Below are 22,007 nucleotides of genomic sequence, written 5' to 3'. Positions count from 1 at the left end.
ACGTGTCTTTGGGATATTCTTTTTCCAGCTACTATTAATATTTTTTAGTGAGAACAAAAAAGTATTTTGTGCATATTTAATAAATATGAAACTACTAACATTTCTTTTTAAAAAATCTTTTTATCTTTTATATTACTTAATCTATTTCTTAATTTATTTCTATTTTTGTGTTTTATAATGTATTAATGGAGAAAATACATATATAATTTATGAATATATAAATATACATACATTGGAGTGGATGCTCTCAAAGTTTTCAGTGATAGAAATGTATAGTCAAAAAATTTAGTGATCAAAAATTTGGAGTGTGAACTTGGAATTTAGCAGATTTAGGTTTAAATAGGGCTCTGTCACTTATTGGCTACATTCTCTTGATTAAAATAATTTATTGTATGCCTTATTTTCTTAATGGTAAATTGAGATAAGGCACATAAGGCAGTTACTACAAAGCCTAGCACATAGTAAATGTTCAATAAATATCAGTAAATATAATTATTGTACCTATATATCTCCAAGTTCTCCAGGTTTCCAGGGTCACCCTTTTCTTTAATATTTCAATAAAATAATTCAACTCCTCCCATCCCACTTATGGGAAAGCTAGTATATGCCCCTGATTTTTTTGTAGAAAGTCCTGTCCGAGTACACTGAGAGTGCTATAACAAATTACCATAAATTGGGAAATTATAAACAATAGAAATTTATTTCTCACAGTTTGAAGTCTGGAAAGTCCAAGATTAAGGTGCAGGCAGATTTGGTGAGGGCCCACTTCTTAGTTCATAAGACAGGTATCATCTCGCTGTGTTTTCACATGGCAGAAGGGAAGACGGAGCTCTTTGGGGTCTCTTTTATAAAGACACTAATCCCGCTGAGTGCTCTATCATGACCTAATCACCTCCCCAAGACCCCACCTCCAAATACCATCATACTGGGGATTGATTTCAACATACGAATTTTGGGAAGACAAACATTCAGCCTAGAGCAGTACTTGAATTCTTCTGCTATGTTACATTTTTTCTGGTTGCCTAATGTCCCTCTCTTGGCTCAGTTCTCTATCACCTGCAGGCTTATCTATTCCTTATCTTACATGACTCTAAGAGTAAGTATTGTAAGACTTTCCTTAAGACTTGTGGATCTATTCACAATAGCAAAGACTTGGAATCAACCCAAATATCCATCAGTGACAGACTGGATTAAGAATATGTGGCACATATACACCATGGAATATTATGCAGCCATAAAAAAGGATGAATTCATGTCCTTTGTAGGGACATGGATGCAGCTGGAAACAACCATTCTCAGCAAACTATCACAAGAATAGAAAACCAAACACCGCATGTTCTCACTCATAGGTGGGAATTGAACAATGAGATCACTTGGACTCTGGAAGGGGAACATCACACACCGGGGCCTATTATGGGGAGGGGGGAGCGGGGAGGGATGGCATTGGGAGTTATACCTGATGTAAATGACGAGTTGATGGGTGCAGCACACCAACATGGCACAAGTGTACATATGTAACAAACCTGTGCGTTGTGCACATGTACCCTAGAACTTAAAGTATTAAAAAAAAAAAAAAAAAAAAAAGACTTGTGAATAACACAGGGTAATAACAATTAAGAACTGGAAAGAATTTAAAATTTAGGTATCAAACAATGCCCTTCCTAAGTTCATGGACTGCTGCCCATTGCTGAGAATGTCTTAATAATTCTGTCCAGTGTTGAGCCTGGCCTGTTTCCCTGTTGTTGGTACTATTCTTTTCCTTTCAGAAAATTTTGTCTTCCTAAATGTTCCCTGAATTCAGACCCCAGCCCCCAGTTTCTCAGACTACTGCAGGCTACTCTGTTATGCCAAGGCCATGAGTACAGCTGCAGTCTGGGCACTAAACTTATCTGGGGGTGCCATTCACACTGACAACTGAATAATGAATGCTCCCTGGAGTTGTACAGTAAGATAGCCCTGCCTCTTTCCATCAAGAATGGGGTGAATGCAAAAACTTCACTTTCAAAATCAAGAAGCCCATTAGCTAAGAGTATCTTAAATAAAAATGCCATTCACTATAGGTCACTATCTCTCCCTAAACAAACAATTAATAGAAGCTTTTGACTCCAAAGTTATTAGATTGAATTATTAGGCAGAGATCAAGGTCAACATTTTTGTACTTCCCTTCTACAAGTCTCTATGCTGGAACTGGGTCAATAAAACATTTACTAAACCCCTTTCTCAATCAAGTCCTATGTGTCTAGATTTCCTCCCCTTTTCACCACCACCACTGCCAATAGCAACAATACTATGATTACCTTCACCATCATCATGACCTGCTTGATCACCCTGACCATGAACATCACCACCCCCGCTACCACCATAACCATCTCAATCACCACTATACAGCTGACTCTTGAAAGACACAAGTTTGAGTTGTGCAGGTTCACTTACATATGAATTTCTTATGCTTCTGCCATCCCTGAAACAGCAAGACCAACCCCCCCTTCCTCCTCCTCCTCAGCCTACTCAACGTGCAAATGATGAGGATGAAGACCTTAGGATGATCCAGTTCCACTTAATGAATAGGGAATATATTTTCTCCTCTTATAATTTTCTTCATGACATTTTTTCTATGGCTTACTTTATTGTAAGAATACAGTATATAATATGTATACAAAATATATGTTAATCAACTTTACACTATCAGTGAGACTTCTGGTGAACAGTAGTTAAGTTTTGGGGGAGTCAAAAGTTATATGTGGATTTTCAACTGTGTAGGGGTCAGTGTCCATAACTCCCATGGTTTTCAAGGGTCAGCTGTATCACCATCACTACTATCATGAACGTCACAATCACCATCAACATGAAGGACCACTATCATCACCCCAACAATAATGATCACTATCACTACAGTCATTGCTACCTACTTGTTGGCTTTTCTGAGGCCCTGTGGCAATTGTCTGAAAAGCTGCTAAAGCTCTCTAAATTCTTTATCTTGGGAATTCTATAGGCATGTCTGCCACCTGTCTGCTTCTGACTTTTTTTGTGTATTAGCCAGATACCCTTTCCCCTCATTTCTAGAGAACAGGATAGAACAAAACTCATTTCCAAGTCCTGATCTCTCGCTTCCACCCAGCCCAACTATAGGCTCTGACATTGGCATCTTCAGGTTTGGGATTGATCCTGAGCTTTGTTAAGCATGTAACCAAGCTTCCGTAATATTGTTTCTACCCTTTTCATCCTATTGTTTCCTTTTGTCTCTGGAGAAAACTCCCTGTTCTATTTCCTGACCAAGTGCCATCCAGACAACTCTTTAACTTGTGAAAAGGGGTATTGGTAATTGTAAGTGACCCCTTGCCTTTACTGGTTCCTTTGGTGCTTGGCTATCCTGTGACAGAAAACTCTAGCCAGGAAAGTTTTCAATCCACTTGGCATCCCAGTAAGAGATTGAACATCTGCCACTCTTGGAGCCAGTTGGTTTCTCACCCTCCAGAAATGGGAGGTTTCTGTTGAACAAGAACAGCAGGGTTGGGACTGCCTTCACTTGGAGGGTGTGTCAGTGCAATGGTAGAAGCCTTCTTGCAGTAGCTTCATGATCCATTACTGATCCCTGAGTGGAAAATATAAGCATTGTGGCATGCCTTCACAAATAACATTGGCCACAAAGCCACAGCCTTCCTAAAGCCTTTCCATTTTCTTTTTAAACTGAATATGGTCTAATACAGAACAGAGAGGGAATGGAAATCAGATTTTAAAAAGTAGGCCGGGCATGGTGGCTCATGCAAGAGGCCAAGGTAGGAGGATTTCTTGAGCCCAGGAGCTGGAGACCAGCCTGGGCAACATAGTGAGACCTCATCTTTACAAAATAAAGTTTTAAAATTAGCCTGGTGTGGTGGCACACATCTGTAGTCCTAGCTACTCAAGAGGGTGAAGTAGGAGGAGTGCTTGACTCGGGAGGTCAAGGCTGCAATGAGCCATGATCACGCCACTGCACTACAGACTGGGCAACAGAAAAAGGTTCTATGTCAAAAACAAGTTAAAAAAAATAATAATGCTTTCCCTGTAGTTAGAAGCACTTCTATAGTAGGAGCTAGAAGCAAAAAGTTGAAACAGTACCTGAACATCTCAAGTAACAAATCAAAAACTAACTTTTGGTTCAATTACCCGAATTGAATGAAAGTGGTATATAGTATAGGTGGAAGCAGGCTACAGTGACTGTAAGTACAAATTCCAGAACCAAACTGTTTGAGTTTAAACTGAGTTCCTCTGTTTACTTATGTGACCTTGATTAAGTTACTTAACCTCTTGAGGCCTTAATTTGTTCATCAGTAAAATGGGAATAATAACAGTACCTACCTCACAAAGTTATGAGGCTTAAAATGGTTAATGAACGAACAGTGCTTAGAACAGTGTCTGGCACCTATGAGTTCTATTATCCCAAAAGTTGTTTCAGTTATATGTCACTTGGCTTTTTCAGACACAATCATAGCAGTAATGTTCTTGTGAGCCCATGTCTGGATAAGAAAGAGCCGAAGCATCTACTTTAGTGTGGAGTGCTCCTCTATCTTTTCCATCACACAATATGAGGGAGAGGACCTCACAGGGCACAGGGTTCTTAACTTGCCTTCTCTAAGAATCATCTAATATGCTTGTCAAAATTCAGGAAGTTTGAGAAAGGGTCCAGAATCTAGTTTTCACACTCCCAGGTGGTCATAAGAAGGCTCAGGGAAGTTGTAAAATGTTGCAGTAGCATAGGAATTGGCAAATTATGGCTTGTAGGCCAAACTGTATTTTCTTTTTCCCTTACAAATAGAAGCCCAATCTTGTTCAGGTATGGGTGACCACTTGCTTAATGGATAACTCCTATTCCCTAGGGAGTAAATATTGGTTAGTTCAAAGCATTCATAATGAATCTCTCCCCTTGCCAGGGATTGGTTTAGGCATGGTCTTGTGATGCAACCCGGGATAGCAAGACATAAATGAAAGTCCACTAGAGTGTTACTCTAAGGTTTTTCTAACTCTTATAAGACCAAAAAAAAAAAAAAAAAAAGGCACTTCATGAGGATCATCCCTTTCTACATTTGGATGTTGCAAACGAGATGTGGTATTTGGAGCCAGAGCAGTCCTTGCAATCATGAGGGAAGAGCCAAGAGAATCACACAGAATCCTTGGAAATGTTGCACCTTTGAATTAATCAATCTTGAATTAATCTGTTCTAGATTTCTGTTAGGAGAGATATGGAATTCATTATATTAATTATAATTTAAGATACTTTTATGTGTCTTTACTGAAACCATCTAATCACCGTGACCCTCTCCACAAGACTCTTTGGAGAAAGGTACAATAGAGAACAAAGTTAAGTGGATGTCCCATCCTTCAAAGCAAAGCTTCAAATAAGGTCTTCTGGTAAGAAGTTCCTGATTATGAACAATAAAAAGCTGGTTAGAGCTGGGATTATTCTTAATAAGGTTTGAGACCTTAACAACATCTTTATGAAAGATAATATTCTTTATGAACAAGGGGCTAAAGAAAACTCTGTACCTTGCTAAGCTTAAGAAAGCTATTTTATATCCTGGAGAAAGGAATTTCCTGGGCTCTGAGCTAGTTAATAACTTTCAAACTAGCTTGTTTCTCTTCCCCAGGTAAAAGCACCTAAAGGACGCTTGAATCTGCAAAGTAAATTTACTATTAGACAATCTCAATGCTAAGATTTTTCATCCTACATCTTTTTCACTAACCAATTTGCATTCTCCCTCATCTTCCACAAGAGATCTGTTTTACTGGGCTGTCTGACTAACTGTAGTGCTTGCCATTATTCAGTATTTAACTGCTCCTTTGAAGAAATCTTACTTTAAATGGGGTTTGTCTTCAGCATGTAGATGTACCACTTTTGGAAAGCCACTGGTAGTCTACTCTCTTGGAATTTCACACAACTTTTAACACTTTCAACAGGCTTCGTGAATTTCTCACATTTGTAGAGCTCGTTTTAATTATTAATTCATATTGGAACAGTTCTCTGATGATTCTCCAATATCATTACTATTATTTTTACTATTTATATTAGTTTTCTATTGCAGCTATTACAAATTACAACTTAGCAACTTTAAACAACACAAATTTATACTTACAGTTACAACACAAATTTATACTTACAGTTCTGGAGGTCAGAGTCCCAAAATCAAGGTGTTGGCAGGGCTGCATTAATTCTGGAAGCTCTAGGGAAGAAGGTGTTTTCTTATGTTTTCTAGCTCCTAAAGGCCATCTGCATTCCTTGGCTCATGGTGTCAACCTCCATCTTCAAAGTCAGCAGTGCAGAGCATCTTTCCATCTCTGACTTGTCTCCTTATAAGGACCCTTGTGATTACACTAGGCTCACTAGAAGATAACCTACCTCAGGAGTCGGGATTCCTAATCAATAGTGCTTTTTTTGCCATATAAGGTTACATATTGACAGGTTCTTGGGATTAGGACTTCGACACTTTTGTGGGCCGTTATTCGGCCTACCACAGTACTTACTATTCCTTCTGCTGCTGCTACTACTGCTATTCTTACTACCACTCATTAAAATTTGATTGTATATCAAGAGCCAGGCACTCTTCTGCTTTACATTCTTTATCTCAGCCCACAAGCCACATACTCAAATTGTGCAAATAACTTTCTTGGGCAGGCTTGTGACTAAGCCATTGCTTTGTGATAAGTAAATGACACTAATTTATCACAAAATTGAGTTCCCCTAGCAATGACTCACAAAATCTGCATTCCCACTCTTGTCTAGCACTGACTTGTATGTGCCTATGTTATCAACAATTATAAATAAGACTACAAACTTGTAGCTTAGAAAATATAGTCATAAATCTATAGTAATGGATAGAAACTGGCATTTAGAAATCCAGCTGCATTTATGAGTGGTTGGAACTAATGCTTATATATACTGGGTTCAATTAGCTTAGATCACTGAGACTAATGCTAATTAGACTCATGATTGCTACTCCTACAGGGAATAGTTAATTACACCCAGTTTAGAAACTATGACTTAACTCTTGACCAAAATACTATAAAATGCACGACCTTCAAGTAAGACCTTTGTCTAATGCCCCAAATCTATCACTGCTGTTCAAAAAACAATTTATAAACTGATGGTTGCACAATAATTTCTTATTCTTATTGAAGAGTACTATATTATCTTGTGCTGTGTAGCACCTGTTTAGTGTACTCTTGCGACTCAGATCTGTTAAATAAGATCCTCAATACACTGTGATACACTTTGAGGAGCAGCTCTGATGTATCTAACATGAGGCCCACCAAATAGACAATTCGGCACCTAAGACTTGCTAAGCATTAAAAGGGTTAGAGGCTCTTGAACTGGGTTGAACCTATTAGCTCTCTGATTTAAGGCTATTTTAAGGTTGGATATAATTAACGACATGCACCTAGTTACAAAAGGAAATTATTGAAACATTAATAAATAGTCTAGTCCAGTGGTTCTAGCCTGTTAACCATGAACACCAGCAGCATATGGGAATTATCATAAGGAACCGTTAATCCATTTAAGCATCAAATATGTCTATAGACTAAGTATATCCTGCATATCAAACTTAGATATATACATTTGTGATGAGTAATCCAAGTTTGATAAAAAAAAAAAAAATCATTGAATTCCTGGTAGCTTTTGGTCATTCTGCATTTTATAAATCATTAGGCAATTAATAATTACTATGATAATCGATGAGAATGACATATTTAAAATGGCTGGGCACTGCTCCTCTAGCTTGAAGAATTTGGCAAGTGTTCATGAAACACTTCTACCACACAAATACTTCCATTCATGTAAGATTAAAGCTTCAAAAGAGCTGCCATCTGACAGTTCTATACTGGAGTTAAGTCTTCCAAAAGACATGTGAAGAAGTGAGTCAAGCAATAAAATAAGACCAACTAATTAATGCTGATGAAACCTTTCAATAGCATCTTTTTCTTTATATAACAATAACTTACAAGTAACTAAGATTAGAAAGTTAAAGAAGGTAAAAAGTAGTTTAATTTCTTCAACCTGGCTGTAATAAGAGTACTTAAATCAATAAACTAGATGGGACTGTTTTTAAAACTATCTTTTAATGGAAAATGTATCTGGCTTTTAATTTGTAAGTACATGCTGTAAGTTGTTTGTATAGCACTTTACAAAAAAAATTTGCAATGTAGGGTTTTAAAGTTAGACAGTCTCATCATTTATAGTCATTTTAAAAAGTCAAAGACGAGAAAAATGAGAAAATTAACCATGTGGAAGGTTAAGTGATTTGTTCAAGGCTGTATAGTTTAGTTACAATAGAAGAGCTTAAGTTATTTTTTTTAAACCACACGGTAATAGCAACAACATATGTAGTATGGATTAGATTCTAGAAAAGTACTATGTAGGATTTTCTAAAATGTGTTTTGACTGTTAGATTCAAACTAAGGAAATCTAGAAACATTTGCAGTAATCTTATTTTCCTTAAATGAAGGAGGAAAAAACCTCTCATTTAAACTGACAGTATGGTATTGGGTTTCTATTTAGTCAATCTTGGCTCACTGCACCTCTGCATCCTGGGCTCAAGCCTCGGCCTCCTGAGTAGCTGGGACCACAGGCACACATCACTGCACCCGGCTAATTTCTCTATTTTTGTAGAGACAGGGTTTTGCCATGCTGCCCAGGCTGGTCTCAAACTCCTGCAATCCGCCTCAAGCAATCCGCCTGCCTCAGCCTCCAAAACATGTATACATACGTAACAAACCTGCACATTTTGTACACGTACCCTAGAACTTAAAGTATAATAAAAAAAAATTATGGGATTATAGGCATGAACCACTATGCCTGGCGATACAATTCCTTTTTATATTTCCTTCACACCCAGTGAAGGGGACAACCTGCTTATGTTTTTCTCTGCAGCTGTCTGCTGATACAGATTGAGTTTCCCTTACAGGAAACACTTGGGACTAGAAGTGTTTCGGATTTCAGGTTTTTAAGTATTTGTGTATTTCCCAGTTGAACATTCCTAATCTGAAAATCCAGAATCTGATATGTTTCAATGAGCATTGTCTTTCAGTATCATGTTGATGCTCAAAAAGTTTTCGAGGCCGGGTGCAGTGACTCACACCTGTAATCCCAGCACTTTGGGAGGCCAAGGTGGGCAGATCACCTGAGGGTCAGGAGTTGGGCCAACATGATGAAACCCTGTCTCTACTAAAAAAAAAAAAAAAAAAAAAAAAAAAAATTAGCCAGGCATAGAGGCGGTTGCCTTAATCACAGCTACTCATGAGGCTGAGGCAGGAGAATCTCTTGAGCCTGGGAGGTGGAGTTGCAGTGAGCCAAGATCGCACCACTGCACTCCAGCCTCGTGACAGAGCGAGACTCTGTCTCAAAACAAACAAACAAACAAACAAAAACTTGTCCATTTTCTCCAAGTATTACCTGCAAAATAAAATATTGACTCTTCTCTTGTGAATGATAGTGGACTGCTAGATAATGTACTTTCTGCATATTCCCACTGCAGAAAAGTTTAAGCTGCAAGTTCTGGTTAGGTCTGTTCATTCAGTCACTCAATCATACATTTAACCAACCAATCAATGTTTACAGATCACCAACTATGTATTAATCCAGTGATCTTAAATGGAACCAAAACACAACAAATTTTTAAAGAATTACCATAAGTTTTATTTTTGCTTAGTTTTATTAAAAAAATAAATATGTCATAAAGCTTTCTTTTTCCTTAGGGAGAAAAAAAGGAACAAGTCTCATAAAACCAAATAAGCAATGGTAAGGTGTCTTAACTTGAAAAAGATTAGGAGTCACTGGTTTACAAGTTATAATTGAATGAAAGAACTGTAACAGCCACAGTTGGCCATTTCATGCCAATGGCAGCAAACAACAGGATTAACTAGGGCAAAATAAATAACTGTGTGGAAGCCCTGATAAGTGCTTAATAAACAGACTGATTCACTGAGACATCAGTACAGATACATCTTGCTTAAACAATACAAGTTCCTGAAAAGTTTTGTGTAAATGATATAACCACAAACATACCAGGAGAGCTTGGTAACTGAAAGAATTCCATGGTGAATCCTTTTGTGAACAACTACTTTCACTTTTGTAAATCCAGGTATTTGCTTTTTATAAGGAGTATACCTAGTTGCTACCTCTCTGAACTGAGGAAACAGCATATTCACCAAACACTGTGCTCCAGCTGGGCCACCGGCACAATTTCCAAGTTTGTGTTTCTATTAAGTAAGTAGTGTAAGTAAGGTAGTCAGCCAGGGAACCCAGCTCTATCTGACAAAGCAGGTGTAGGAGTGGAACTGCCATCTACCAATAATTCCAGCAAATACTTTTGCTAATATACTTTGTGCAAAACACAGTAATAACCTTAGCAATTCGGCTGTAGATGTACTTCCTTTTTCTAAAACTTTCAGTCACAAGCGAAGTCTAGAACCCCAAAAGAAAGTCATACTTCTAATCCTGAAGACTGCCTTTAACCGAATTAGCTGTCCAACTCCTTCAAATTGGAATGGATGATAGTGAAAGAGACTGAGTTTTCCAAAGTTGAAGTTTAACAACACAAAAATCACATTTCATATCACTAGTTAGTGAAAAATTTTGCTGGTGACAAACATTTTTCAAATGGTTTTTTGTTGTTTTAACTTCCTCTAAACAGAACTCTGAATTCTGGGGCAAACTCTGCAGAAGTTAAAGTCACTGATGTTCTCTGGTTGGCTGATACATTTTAGTACTACCGATAGAAATAAAAATTTCTTTCTACCCACCAGAATTTCATGAACTTATACCAAAGCAGTGATGCTTTGGACAGGGAATATGCATGGTAGTACTAGTTCCTGCAAGTTTTATCAAATGTAAATAAATAAATAGAATCCTCACATGGCTCACAGCCTCCATTCCATTTGGTCAAACTTCTATCAGGCCCAAGCCACATTTAAATTAGGCTGTTCAGTTTTTCAATTTAATGCTCCTAATAACATTGCTGTCTATATGTACAAGTGTGAATGAAAAGAGTGTGTAATCTGTAGTCTTTTCCACACTGAGTACACTAATAATTAGTATATAATTAAAGAGTAAGTGGTCATTTTAAAACTTGTATTTTTTTTTAAAAAAAAACATTTTCTAGCACTTTAAAAAATGGGTCTGAAAAGTGCCCTATTAATGTCCAATGCTGTTCCCCACCCAGTCCCACCCATTCAAAACCTGCTACAAATGCTGGATTGAGTTCATATCAAATAATTTAGGAGTATCAAGATTTTTCAAATGGAAACAGTGTTACTGACTTCTTCATATTGGATAACAAAATAAGGGTAACTCTGGTCATCATTAAAAATGACAAAAATCTGAGGCTCAAAGAAATTATCCACACAAGAGTCATAAAGGTCACTGGTGACACTGCCAGGATTGACTGGAGGGGGCCTTCTCATGCCATGACTGCCCATTGTGTATCTGCCCGTCAGCACTTTGGCCAGAAACATGAAATGGACTCCTTTGGAGGACTTCTTAGAAAAGTTATGAGAGTAGCTTGCCTTCTTTGCAAAATAACTGCCTTGTCCAAACATTGTAGCATGCTTTCCACAGACTCGAGGGTCAAAGTTGTGTTTGCAGATTCCATCTACCACATCCTGGGATGTTCCATGAAATAAATGTCTCTCATTTATTATCCTGTCACGGCCAAACATTTTCCTGTTCATATATTCCTTTTTCCTAATGGAAAGAACAGACAGGAAATTCAGAAGGATGAAATACAGGTCAATTTAACAAGCATGATGTAGTCATAAACTTCTCTTTATGGTTTTAATGAGTAGGAAATATTAAACTAGTTATCAAGGGCAAAATGCCATCAAAGATCCCATTAAAAGTGGAAACTTATCTTTCCACTGTAGAAAAGCCCTTTTCCTTCTTTCTCCACCAATCATTCACTTGCTTTCTCTTTCATCTTAAATCTATTAAGAGTTCTCATATGTTTTCCTTCCTCCGGATGCCCTCCTTGCCTAATTCCTCCAATCTGAGGGTCTCTTAGATTCTGAGATTCCTGAAATCTAAATGTATTCCTTCCCTTTGTACTACATTAGTTTGTTGACTTGAGAGGCACCACAGTAAAGTGATTAAGAGCAAGGCCTCTGGTGCCAGACTGCCTGGGTTCAAATTCCAGCACCGTATCATAATAGCTGCATGACCTGCAGCAAGTAAGCTTTCTGTGACTCAGTTTCTTCTTCTCTGTAAAATGTAAACTGTAATAATCCTACTTATGGCTGTTATGAGGATTATATGTCAGTTAATACACAGAAAATACGAACATAAATGCTGTGCAAATGTTTACTATTATGTTCCTCATTTGACATTAGCTACAATAAAGCTCTCTTGAACTTCATACATCTGACTCACCTTTTATATTTCTCCCAAAGAAACTGGTTTTGGACTCTCAATATCTGCAAAATTCTGTATTTAAACTCAGGCACAGTCTTATGAAAAAGATTGTAAATGATCCGATAACTTTTATCCTCTGCAGAAACAGGCACTTGGATGAAGTCCTGAGATGGATGCATATAAACCCAAGTTTCAGGGTAGAAGTTTGCTGAAGTGACCCCATCTGGGCAGATGATTTGTGATGAGGAAGTTGCTTCAAGAGGTGGAGGAGCTTGTGTGGGAACCCCACCAAGTGTCCTAAAATGGAGAGGAAGAAACATCAATGTAAAACATTAAGAAGTAAGTACACCTCACATTATAGTGCTCTATATCAGTGTCTACTTAATATTATAATCGGTATAGCTTAAGTGCTTATTTAAAAAATAAAAAATGCTATCTATTTAATAAAAAAAAAAAAAGTCTTACAGCAAACATTGCCTGTACATGAATAACCTATTATTAGCCTTCTCTGGGCCTCCTTCCTGTGGAGAAAATTCTGGAATGTATAGCTACAAGGCAAACAAGCAAGAGCCAATTCACAAATACCTTTACTTTTGAATCTTAGACTCCTCTTTATTACCTATAGCTAAAGAAACTTTGTTATATGTTTTCTTCCAAATGTGCTGATACTAAGCAGAAAAGATTTCATTACCAAAGGATGTGTGGGTGGGAGACAAAGTAAGGCATGAAGCAAGGAGGGAGCTTATAGGGAGAAAAAAAAAGCTACTTTAATTTCTGTATAAAAACAAACAAAAATTGGCCGGGCGCGGTGGCTCACGCCTGTAATCCCTGCACTTTTGGAGGCCGAGGCGGGCGGATCACGAGGTCAGGAGATCGAGACCATCCTGGCTAACACGGTGAAACCCCGTCTCTACTAAAATACAAAAAATTAGCCGGGCGCGGTGGCGGGCGCCTGTAGTCCCAGCTACTCGGGAGGCTGAGGCAGGAGAATGGCGCGAACCTGGGAGGCGGAGCTTGCAGTGAGCCGAGATGGTGCCACTGCACTCCAGCCTGGGCAACAGAGTGAAGACTCCGCCTCAAAACAAACAAACAAACAAACAAACAAAAATTATGGAACAGGACCTGAATGCTGATAAATATTTGACATTTGCTTCATTTTCCAAGATCACATATAGAAACAAAACCACCAATACTATTCAACTTTTACAGCTTTGAGTGTGCTTAAGAGGGAGCTAATCACTATAAACTCTAGACACCAGAATGCGTATCTGTGAGCCTTTAAATTCATGTCTTTATTTTGAACAATGATTTTAGATAAGCAGCAGCTTTGGTAAGTTACTTATTCCTGCCTAAATGCTTAAATTTAAATCATATTTCTTGGCCATTTTTGAAACGGAGAAAAAGAGAAGAAGTAGAGAGCGAGGAAATCCTGACCCTGAGACCTAGTTCAGGGCCAGGTGCTATAACACTCATTGGCACATACTGGTCACAAGGAAGTAATGTGTGCCAAAATGGATTAGGAAACTGAAATTTTCGTAAGAGCTTTGTGACACAGAGACTACAGCTTTGTGTGTCTCATCTCCAAAGAGCATAGCTGACCATCTCTCTCATCATAATCATAGCCAATTAATACTATGTGCCAGTCATTTTTACATACAATGTCACTAATTGTCACAATAACTCTGTAAGATGACTTGGTTATCCCCACTTTTCAAATGAAGAAACTGAGGTTTAGAGAGATTAAATAATTTGCCCAAGTATAGCTGGCAAAGAGCAAAGACAGAATTTGAATCTAGGCCAGGCCCATCTAGATAGTTTCTAATCTCATACTCTTTTCAGTCCCATATGTTTCACAATTTATATATTTTTCTTTCTTAAAAACAAGGCTAGAAAGTGATCAACAGGATACTAGGATTCCAACCTAGTTTTGCCTGACACCACCACCACCACATTATCATCAACACACAGTCTTTTAAGAGATGACTTTCAAGAAGCTAAAAGTTACAGAAGCATGACTGCCATCTCTAACCCTCACCTTCTACAAGTGACTGTGCCTTTAATTTAATGTGCCTCAAAGTCTCTTGGTGAGACAGAGAGTCCTGGATGGGTGGATCCAGGGCTTACTGAATCTCCGAGGTGCTTTGAAGTACAGGGACAGATTTAAAGTGCTGCTGGTTTATCCAACCTTCACAACGAAAGGCACAACAGTTCTTGTCCTCTGCAGCATTTTCTCAGAGCCCACACAGATTCCTTTGGATCCTCAGTACTGATACATTTTTCTGGTACAATGGTACATTTTTCACTGGTACACTTTCCTGAAGAGAGGCCTCACTGCTTTAATCAGATTCTCAAATATCTGTAACTCCTTAAAAAACCATCACTATTCTGGAGGAATGGCGGGGAAGCAAAGAATATAAGCCCCTTATTTTTATTTAATAGCTCTTCCCTCTATCCAGCTTTGCAAACAAAAGGGTAAGTCCCCAGCCCACCAGGTTTTCTATTATTATCAGGGGTTGAAGTTACCAACACAGTCTTCTGGTTTGAAGGAGAAAGGTAAGATTCTCTGCAAACACTCTTCCCTAGAGGTTTCAGACTGTCAGCCTGTACAGCAAACCTAGCTGTGACAACAGAAGAGATTCTGCGCCTTTTCTTTCTGATATCACTACTATGGCCCCGTTCCATAAAATGAAAGCTTCAAATACAGCTTTTTCTTTTTTTGGGGGGGGGATGGAGGTCTGTTATTACTAACATATGCTTGAAGATGAGCGGAGATAAATAAATCCTATCCATTCTAACATATTAAACTGGACTATGTATATGCTTAACATCCATTCCAACCCATAAATGCTTACTTGTAACAAGCCAACATCCTAACTTGCCTAAAACATAAAAATGCATATACACATCTGTCTGATGGGCTTCAACACTCTAGTTGCCACGGGTTAAAAAATATATTTCAAGCAATTGCAAATGTGCCTTTATTTTCTGAGAATGATGAGTTTGTATTCACCTCATGGGTATTCCAAAGATATACTGCATGTTTCACAGACTGACACTAGCCTTCTCTAGAGAGGCAAAGTCAAAGGGAATTGAGCTTCTACACAAGGATCTCTGAAGAATGAGCTTTCAGAATCCAAAGTCACCTTTTATTATCTCCCTCCTTCCCCTTACCATTTTGAAAGATGTTTACTAAATCAATTTCAGCGATGAAATACAAATTAATTCATTTTATCCTTTTGAGGGGGGTATTAAAGAAACTGTGCCAGGCATTCTCATGACCATGAGGTGACTGCATGGGACAAATGTTCTTTCAGCTGAAAGCACTGAACCCCCAAACCTCTAAGCTTTGTTTGCTTATGCAGTCTCAATTCAAGTATTCTAAGATTATTAAAGAATAAACTCCAGTTTATCAGCCCCATTAAAAAGCAAGAGAAACCTTTTAAAAACAGCTGAATTTGTAGAAAATTCATTAAGTCAACCTCCTACCCCACTCCTTCCACTCTTAGACACTGATTCCCTGAGAATTGTGGCCTCTTTAACACCTATGTTTTTTTGTTGGTTTTTTTTTTTTTGACCCTTTGCATTTAAAAACACTTAAAAACAAAACATCATGCCTGTAATCCCAGCTACTTGGGAGGCTGAGGCAGGAGGACTGCTTGAGGACAGGAGTTCAAGACCAGCCTCAGCAACATAGTGAGATCTTGTCTCTACCAAAGAAAAAAAAGAAAAAATTAGCTGGGGATGATGGCAGCATCTACCTGTAAGTCCCAGCTACTTCGCAGGCTAAAGCAGCAGGATCACTTGAACCCAAGGGTTCAAGGTTACAGTGAGCTATGATGATCATACCACTGCACTCCACCCTGGGCGAGAGAGGAAATTCTGTCTCTAAAAAAGTTTTAAAGATTTAACAAAACAAAAACCACTTAAAAAAGAAACTTTCTTCCTGGCTAAGATCATAGCCTCTGGAATCTACTTCTAAAATATGCTTTTTGGAACCAATTCCCCTCATCTTTCTCCCTACTAGGTCCTTTAGCCCCACGTTCTAGGGTAGATAGGATCACTGCATTTACCCATCCCACCCTGGTAGACTGGCTATTTCTCTGCTCTTTTCTCATTAAAGTTTATCTACCTAATATTTCTTTGATTTGCTGATCTCTTACTTTATATCTGATTATCAGTTTTAGACAGAAAGATTAAAATAGAAAATTTTTAAAAGAAAAAAGAAAATAGAGAGTAACTATTTTTGTTCTCCTGTAAGCCTATATTATGAATATATTACTACCTAGTAGATATTGAGGGTTCTATTCCAGACCACTGCAATAAAGCAAATATTGCAATAGAGTAACACAATTTTTTAGTATCCCAGTGCATATAAAAGTTATGTTTACACTATATCACAGTCTATTCAGTACATAATAGCATTAGTTCTTTAAAAAAAAGAATATTTATACCTTACTTTTAAAATACTTTATTTTAACAATCATCTGAGCCTTTGATGAGTCGTAGTAATTTTACTGGTGGGAGGGTCTTGCCTTGATGATGGCCTGACTAATCAGGGTGGTGGTTGCTGAAGGTTGAGGTGGCAGTGGAAACTTATTAAAACAAGACAAGGAAATTTGCCACATCAATTGACCCTTCATTTCATGAAAGATTTCTCTATTGCATGCAGTACCATTTGAAAGCATTTTACCCACAGAACTTCTTTCAAAATTGTAGTAAATCCTCCCAAACTTTGTTGCTTTATCAACTAAGTTGATGTAATATTCTAAACCCTTTATTATTTCAAAAATCTTTACAGCATCTTCACTGGTAGATTCAATATCAAGAAACCACTTTCTTTGCTCATCCAAAAGAAGCAACTCCTCACGCATCCAAGTTTTATCACGACATAGTAGCAATTCAGTCACATCTTCAGGCTACACTTCTAATTCTACTTTTCTTGTTATTGCCACCACATGTGCAGTGACTTCCTCCACTGAAGTCTTGAACCCTTCAAAATCATCCAGGTGAGCTGAAATAAACTTCCAAATTTCTGTCAATGTTGGTATGTTGACCCCCTCCCATGAATCACAATGTTCTTAATGGCATCTAAAATGGTAAATCCTTCCCAAAAGTTTTCCAATTTACTTTGCCCAGATCCATTAAAGGAATCACTACGTATGGCAGCTATAGCCTTACAAAATATACTGTTAAAATAGGAGGTCTTGAAAGTCAGAATGACTCCTTGATAAGTGGGCTGCAGAATGGATGTTGTATAGCAGGCATGAAAACACTAATCTCCCGTACATCTCCATTAGAGCTCTTGGGTAACCAGGTACATTGTCAATGAGCAGTAATAGTTGGAAAGAAATCTTTTTTTCTTGAGCAGGTCTCAATAGTGGGCTTAAAATATTCAGTAAACCATGCTATAAACAGATGTGCTGTCATCCAGGCTTTGTTTTTCCATTTATAGAACACAGGCAGAGTAGATTTAGCATAATTCTTAAGGGCCTTAGGCTTCAACTTAAAGTCACCAGCTGCATTAGCCCTTGACAAGAGAGTCAGGCCTGTCCTTTAAAGCCAAGCATCGACATCTCTCTAACTATGACGTCCTAGATGGCATCTTCTTCTAATATAAGTTTGTTTTGTCTACATGGAAAATCTCTTGTTTAGTTTAGCCACCGTCATCAATGATATCAGCTAGATTTCTGGATAACGTGCTACAGCTTCTACATCAACACTCCCTGCTTCACCTTGTACTTTTATGTTGCAGAGATGGGCTCTTAAACCTCATGAACCAACCTCTGCTAGGTTTAAACTTTTCTTCTGCAGCTTCCTCACCTCTCTCGGCCTTGAAAGAACTGAAAAAAGTTATGGCTTTACTCTGGATTAGGCTTTGACTTAAGGGAATGTTGTGGCTGGTTTGATCTTTTATCCAGACCACTAAAACTTTCTCTATATTAGCAAGAAGGCTGTTTTACTTTCTCATAATTTGTGTGCTTACTAGAGTAGCACTTTTAATTTCCTTCAAGAACTTTTCCTTTGTATTCACAACTTGGCTAATGTTAAGGCATAAGAGGCCTAGCTTTTGGTTTATCTCAGCTTTCGACATGCCTTCCCCACTAAGCTTAATCATTTTTGGCTTTTGACTTAAAGTTAGAGATGTATAACTCTTCCTATCACTTGAACACTTTGCTGTTTTATGTGGGTGCTGTTCTAGGCACCCCAAAACAACTGTAACGTAAAGATCACTGGTCAGATCAACATAACAGATACAATAGTAATGAAAAGTTGAAATATCCCAAGAATATCCAAAATGTGATTCAGAGGCACAAAATGAGCACATGCTGTTGAAAATATAGCACTAACATACTTGCTTGACCTAGGGCTGCCACAGACCTTTGATTTGTAAAAAACGCAATGATCTGTGAAGTACAATACAGTGAAGCACCGTAAAACAAGATATGCCTGTATAATGAAGGTATATTTGTGGCATTAATTGTATTGCTGCTTATCTTTATAGTTCATACTTTTACAAAACAAGCCTAAGTTTCCAAAAATAAAAAATAAAAAAGGAGGGCATATTCCATAATTACTTATTTTGAGATCAAAACAGATGCATTTTCACCATTCACTAAAACTTTCCAACAATGCAGAACTTGCATTCTTAACCTCACACAGAAGTTGTATCTTCCTTGATTGGCTCAGCATGCCAAGCTGCTGGTCTCACTAATGAGTTCTACTATCTCACCAGGAGGACAATATATTCTTAACTATTGGACCCTGACACTATCTCCAGCTGTGCTAGTAAAATCACAGAAATGGCATTTTTACTAGTTCTAATTTTTTAAGAAACCCTACAAGGTAAAATTTTTCAAACTGGCACTTAGAAGAAAGAACACACTTAACCCAATTCAATATATATTTCTAAAATAAGTCTTACTACAAATTTATTTTGGATACTGATCATTTCAGGAATTTTTATTTGTATTTTGTTTTTACTGTTCCCCTTGCAATCAATCACAGGATTAGAATCACTAAGATTCTGTCATAACAACTTAGGGAAAACAGTTTGAGCTAGAATAAAAACAGTAGGAATATAAAAATGGTATCTTTACCTCAAAGATCAGCACAAAAAAACAACCATTATGCTAGACCTCTAAAGTTCATAAAACCAAGTAAACCTATATCATTTTCAAAATCCATCTCTAAAAATAGTATATCTGACTAGGGTAGATAATGATTTCCCTAGAGATACTAATTTTCAAAGGTGGGCATGCAAATGGTAATGTGCCTCACCTTTTGGTATCTATAAAGATGTGCCACTGGGTTGTCTGAAGACGAAAGGAAGAAACGACGCTTGGAAAAATGGAAGAAAAGCTCACCTACAATTCAGAAGGGTGAGTTCAGTCCTAACCTTATATTAAGAAAGCTGTATTCTCAGTATGACAAGTAATTTTAGTGAGTATCACAAGAAGAGGTGGCTTACCTAGCAAATGAGAGTGTACCTTATTTGAAAAGATGAATTTTTCCCATTCAAATTCACTCAAGTAAAAGGAAATCAAGAAATCACCTTGTAGGACTCTCCTCACTTAACCTGGAAGTTTGGCTAAGTTGTCCTGTAACACAGAAGGGTCTCATCTTGAAAGTAGTTTCATGGAAGGAAAAAATCTTCCATGAAGGAGGTGAATGCAAGTTCTGTGCCTCATTCCAGACACAACGATATTTAGTTGTGGAAAAACGTTAACTCTAAAAAATCCAGTAAGATACTCATTCTTTTAGTGTAACTGGGTTTATTGTAGCTTATTTGCACTCCATTTATTGAAGAATTAAAATCCAAAGAATAATCTGAAATTTCACATTCTAGGGGTACTAACCAAGGTAGACTCTTAATTTAAGGTATTTTTTCTCTCTCGTATTCAGGAGTGCATTTACATAAAATGAAAGTAAAATTGAGACTTTATACTCAACACTTACTGTAAATATGGAAGCAGTATAAAACAGGAGCGGAAGAGGGGTCTCCTTTTTATTTCTCTCCTGAAGAATGAATTGTGGAGGATGTAGTGGTTATTCCACATCATAAATCGAACCTCTTTCAGACCCCGAGAGTTGGCTTCTTCAATCAATCGAATGACAGACTATGGAGGAGAAAACAGAAGATAACAAAAAAAAAAGAGGAAAGTTAATAATCATGGTTAAAAATGAAAATTTAACCAAAGGCAAAAGTTAACCTCACAGGAATTTCAATAAAGTACAGTGAGTCTAATTAACTTCCTTTATATGCTAAGATTTTTTTTTTTCCTTCCAAGTATGTAGGGCCCAGGGAACTATTTTATTTTATTTTGAGCCTTAATAATATTATAGAGAGTTTTCGTTCATATTTCTTAAGGGAGTTTTCAAAACAGGAACTAAAGATAGTGATGTTGGCCAGTCCCAGTGGCTCACGCCTGTGAGAGGCCTGTGAGCCACTCCCAACACTTTGGGAGGCAGAGGAAGGAGGACTGTTTGAGGTCAGGAGTTCAACACCAGACTGGGCAACATGGCAAGATCCTGTCTCCACAAAAAATAAAAAAATAAAAATTAGTTGAGTATGGTGGCATGCACCTGTCGTCCCAGCTATTTGGGAGGCTGAGGCAGGAGCACTGTTTGAGCTCAGGAGTTCAAGATTATAGTGAGCTATGATTGTGCCACTGTACTCCAACTGGGCAACAGAGCAAGAGCCTATCTCAAAATAAATAAATAAATAAATAAATAAATAAATAAATAAATAAATAAAATTTGAAAAGGTGGTGGTATATAAAGTTCAAGTTCTAAACCCAAAAAACTTCTCAGAGGAAAAACACAGGAACAGTCTGAGTATTCTGAGAGTACCTTTTAAACAGCCTTGTATTCTATTTGGAAGGTAGATGACTAGTGATTACCAAGTATTCTGAGAGTACTTTTTTTTTTTTTGAGATGGAGTCTCGCTCTGTTGCCCAGGCTAGAGTGCAGTGGCGCGATCTCGGCTCACTGCAATCCCTGCCTCCCAGGTTCATGCCATTCTCCTGCCTCAGCCTCCCAAGTAGCTGGGTCTACAGCCACCAGCCACCACGCCCAGCTAATTTTTTGTATTTTTAGTGGAGATGGGGTTTCACCATATTAGCCAGGATGGTCTCGATTTCCTGACCTCGTGATCCACCTGCCTCGGCCTCCCAAAGTGCTGGGATTACAGGTGTGAGCCACCACACCCGGCCGTATTCTGAGAGTACATTTTAAACAGCCTTGTATTCTCTTTGGAAGGCAGATACTAGTGATTACTTAAGCTTACTTAATTTAATATTGTGTTTTACAATAATTAACATACTAGGTTTTCTTCTTTTGCTATTGTCTTTAAAAATAAAAGTAAGGTAGGTAAGTTGTTCCCCCCTTTTGTAATGCTGGAAATGAACTTAAATTGAAAAAGTCAGATCTTTGGAATGTGAAATTAACCTCTAAAGTCCATCTGAGGATGGATGTTTAAACGACTCACAATTGTCATTCAGAAGCAAAGTAAACCATCATCATTTTAAAACCTTGCTTTGAGACTGAAGGGCTATTATCACTGTCTCAGACTAAGGATGCAAGTGCACATAGGAGAAAATTGTAAATAACTGATTTATCTGACCACAGCTCA

The 22,007-nt window shown here is 37.8% G+C and overlaps 1 protein-coding gene across 1 annotated transcript in view; it reads right to left on the bottom strand.

Moving 5' to 3' along the window:
- Positions 1-9,643: 9,643 nt before the first annotated feature.
- The window catches only part of TIPARP (TCDD inducible poly(ADP-ribose) polymerase), a 32,358-nt gene continuing 19,994 nt past the window's right edge, over positions 9,644-22,007 (bottom strand). Inside the window, exons 4-6 of the mRNA XM_015131864.3 lie at positions 20,333-20,493; positions 12,395-12,673; positions 9,644-11,713 (exon numbers count right to left, since the gene is read on the bottom strand). Coding sequence (XP_014987350.1) covers positions 11,266-11,713; positions 12,395-12,673; positions 20,333-20,493 — 888 coding nt within the window. The 3' untranslated portion in view covers positions 9,644-11,265. The remainder of the gene's footprint in view (positions 11,714-12,394; positions 12,674-20,332; positions 20,494-22,007) is intronic.

Source organism: Macaca mulatta, chromosome 2 (assembly GCF_049350105.2).
Source record: "Macaca mulatta isolate MMU2019108-1 chromosome 2, T2T-MMU8v2.0, whole genome shotgun sequence".
In the NCBI taxonomy this organism is placed as follows: domain Eukaryota; kingdom Metazoa; phylum Chordata; class Mammalia; order Primates; family Cercopithecidae; genus Macaca; species Macaca mulatta.
The sequence above is the reverse complement of the archived record's forward strand: the minus strand, read 5'-3'. Positions and strand labels throughout refer to the sequence as shown.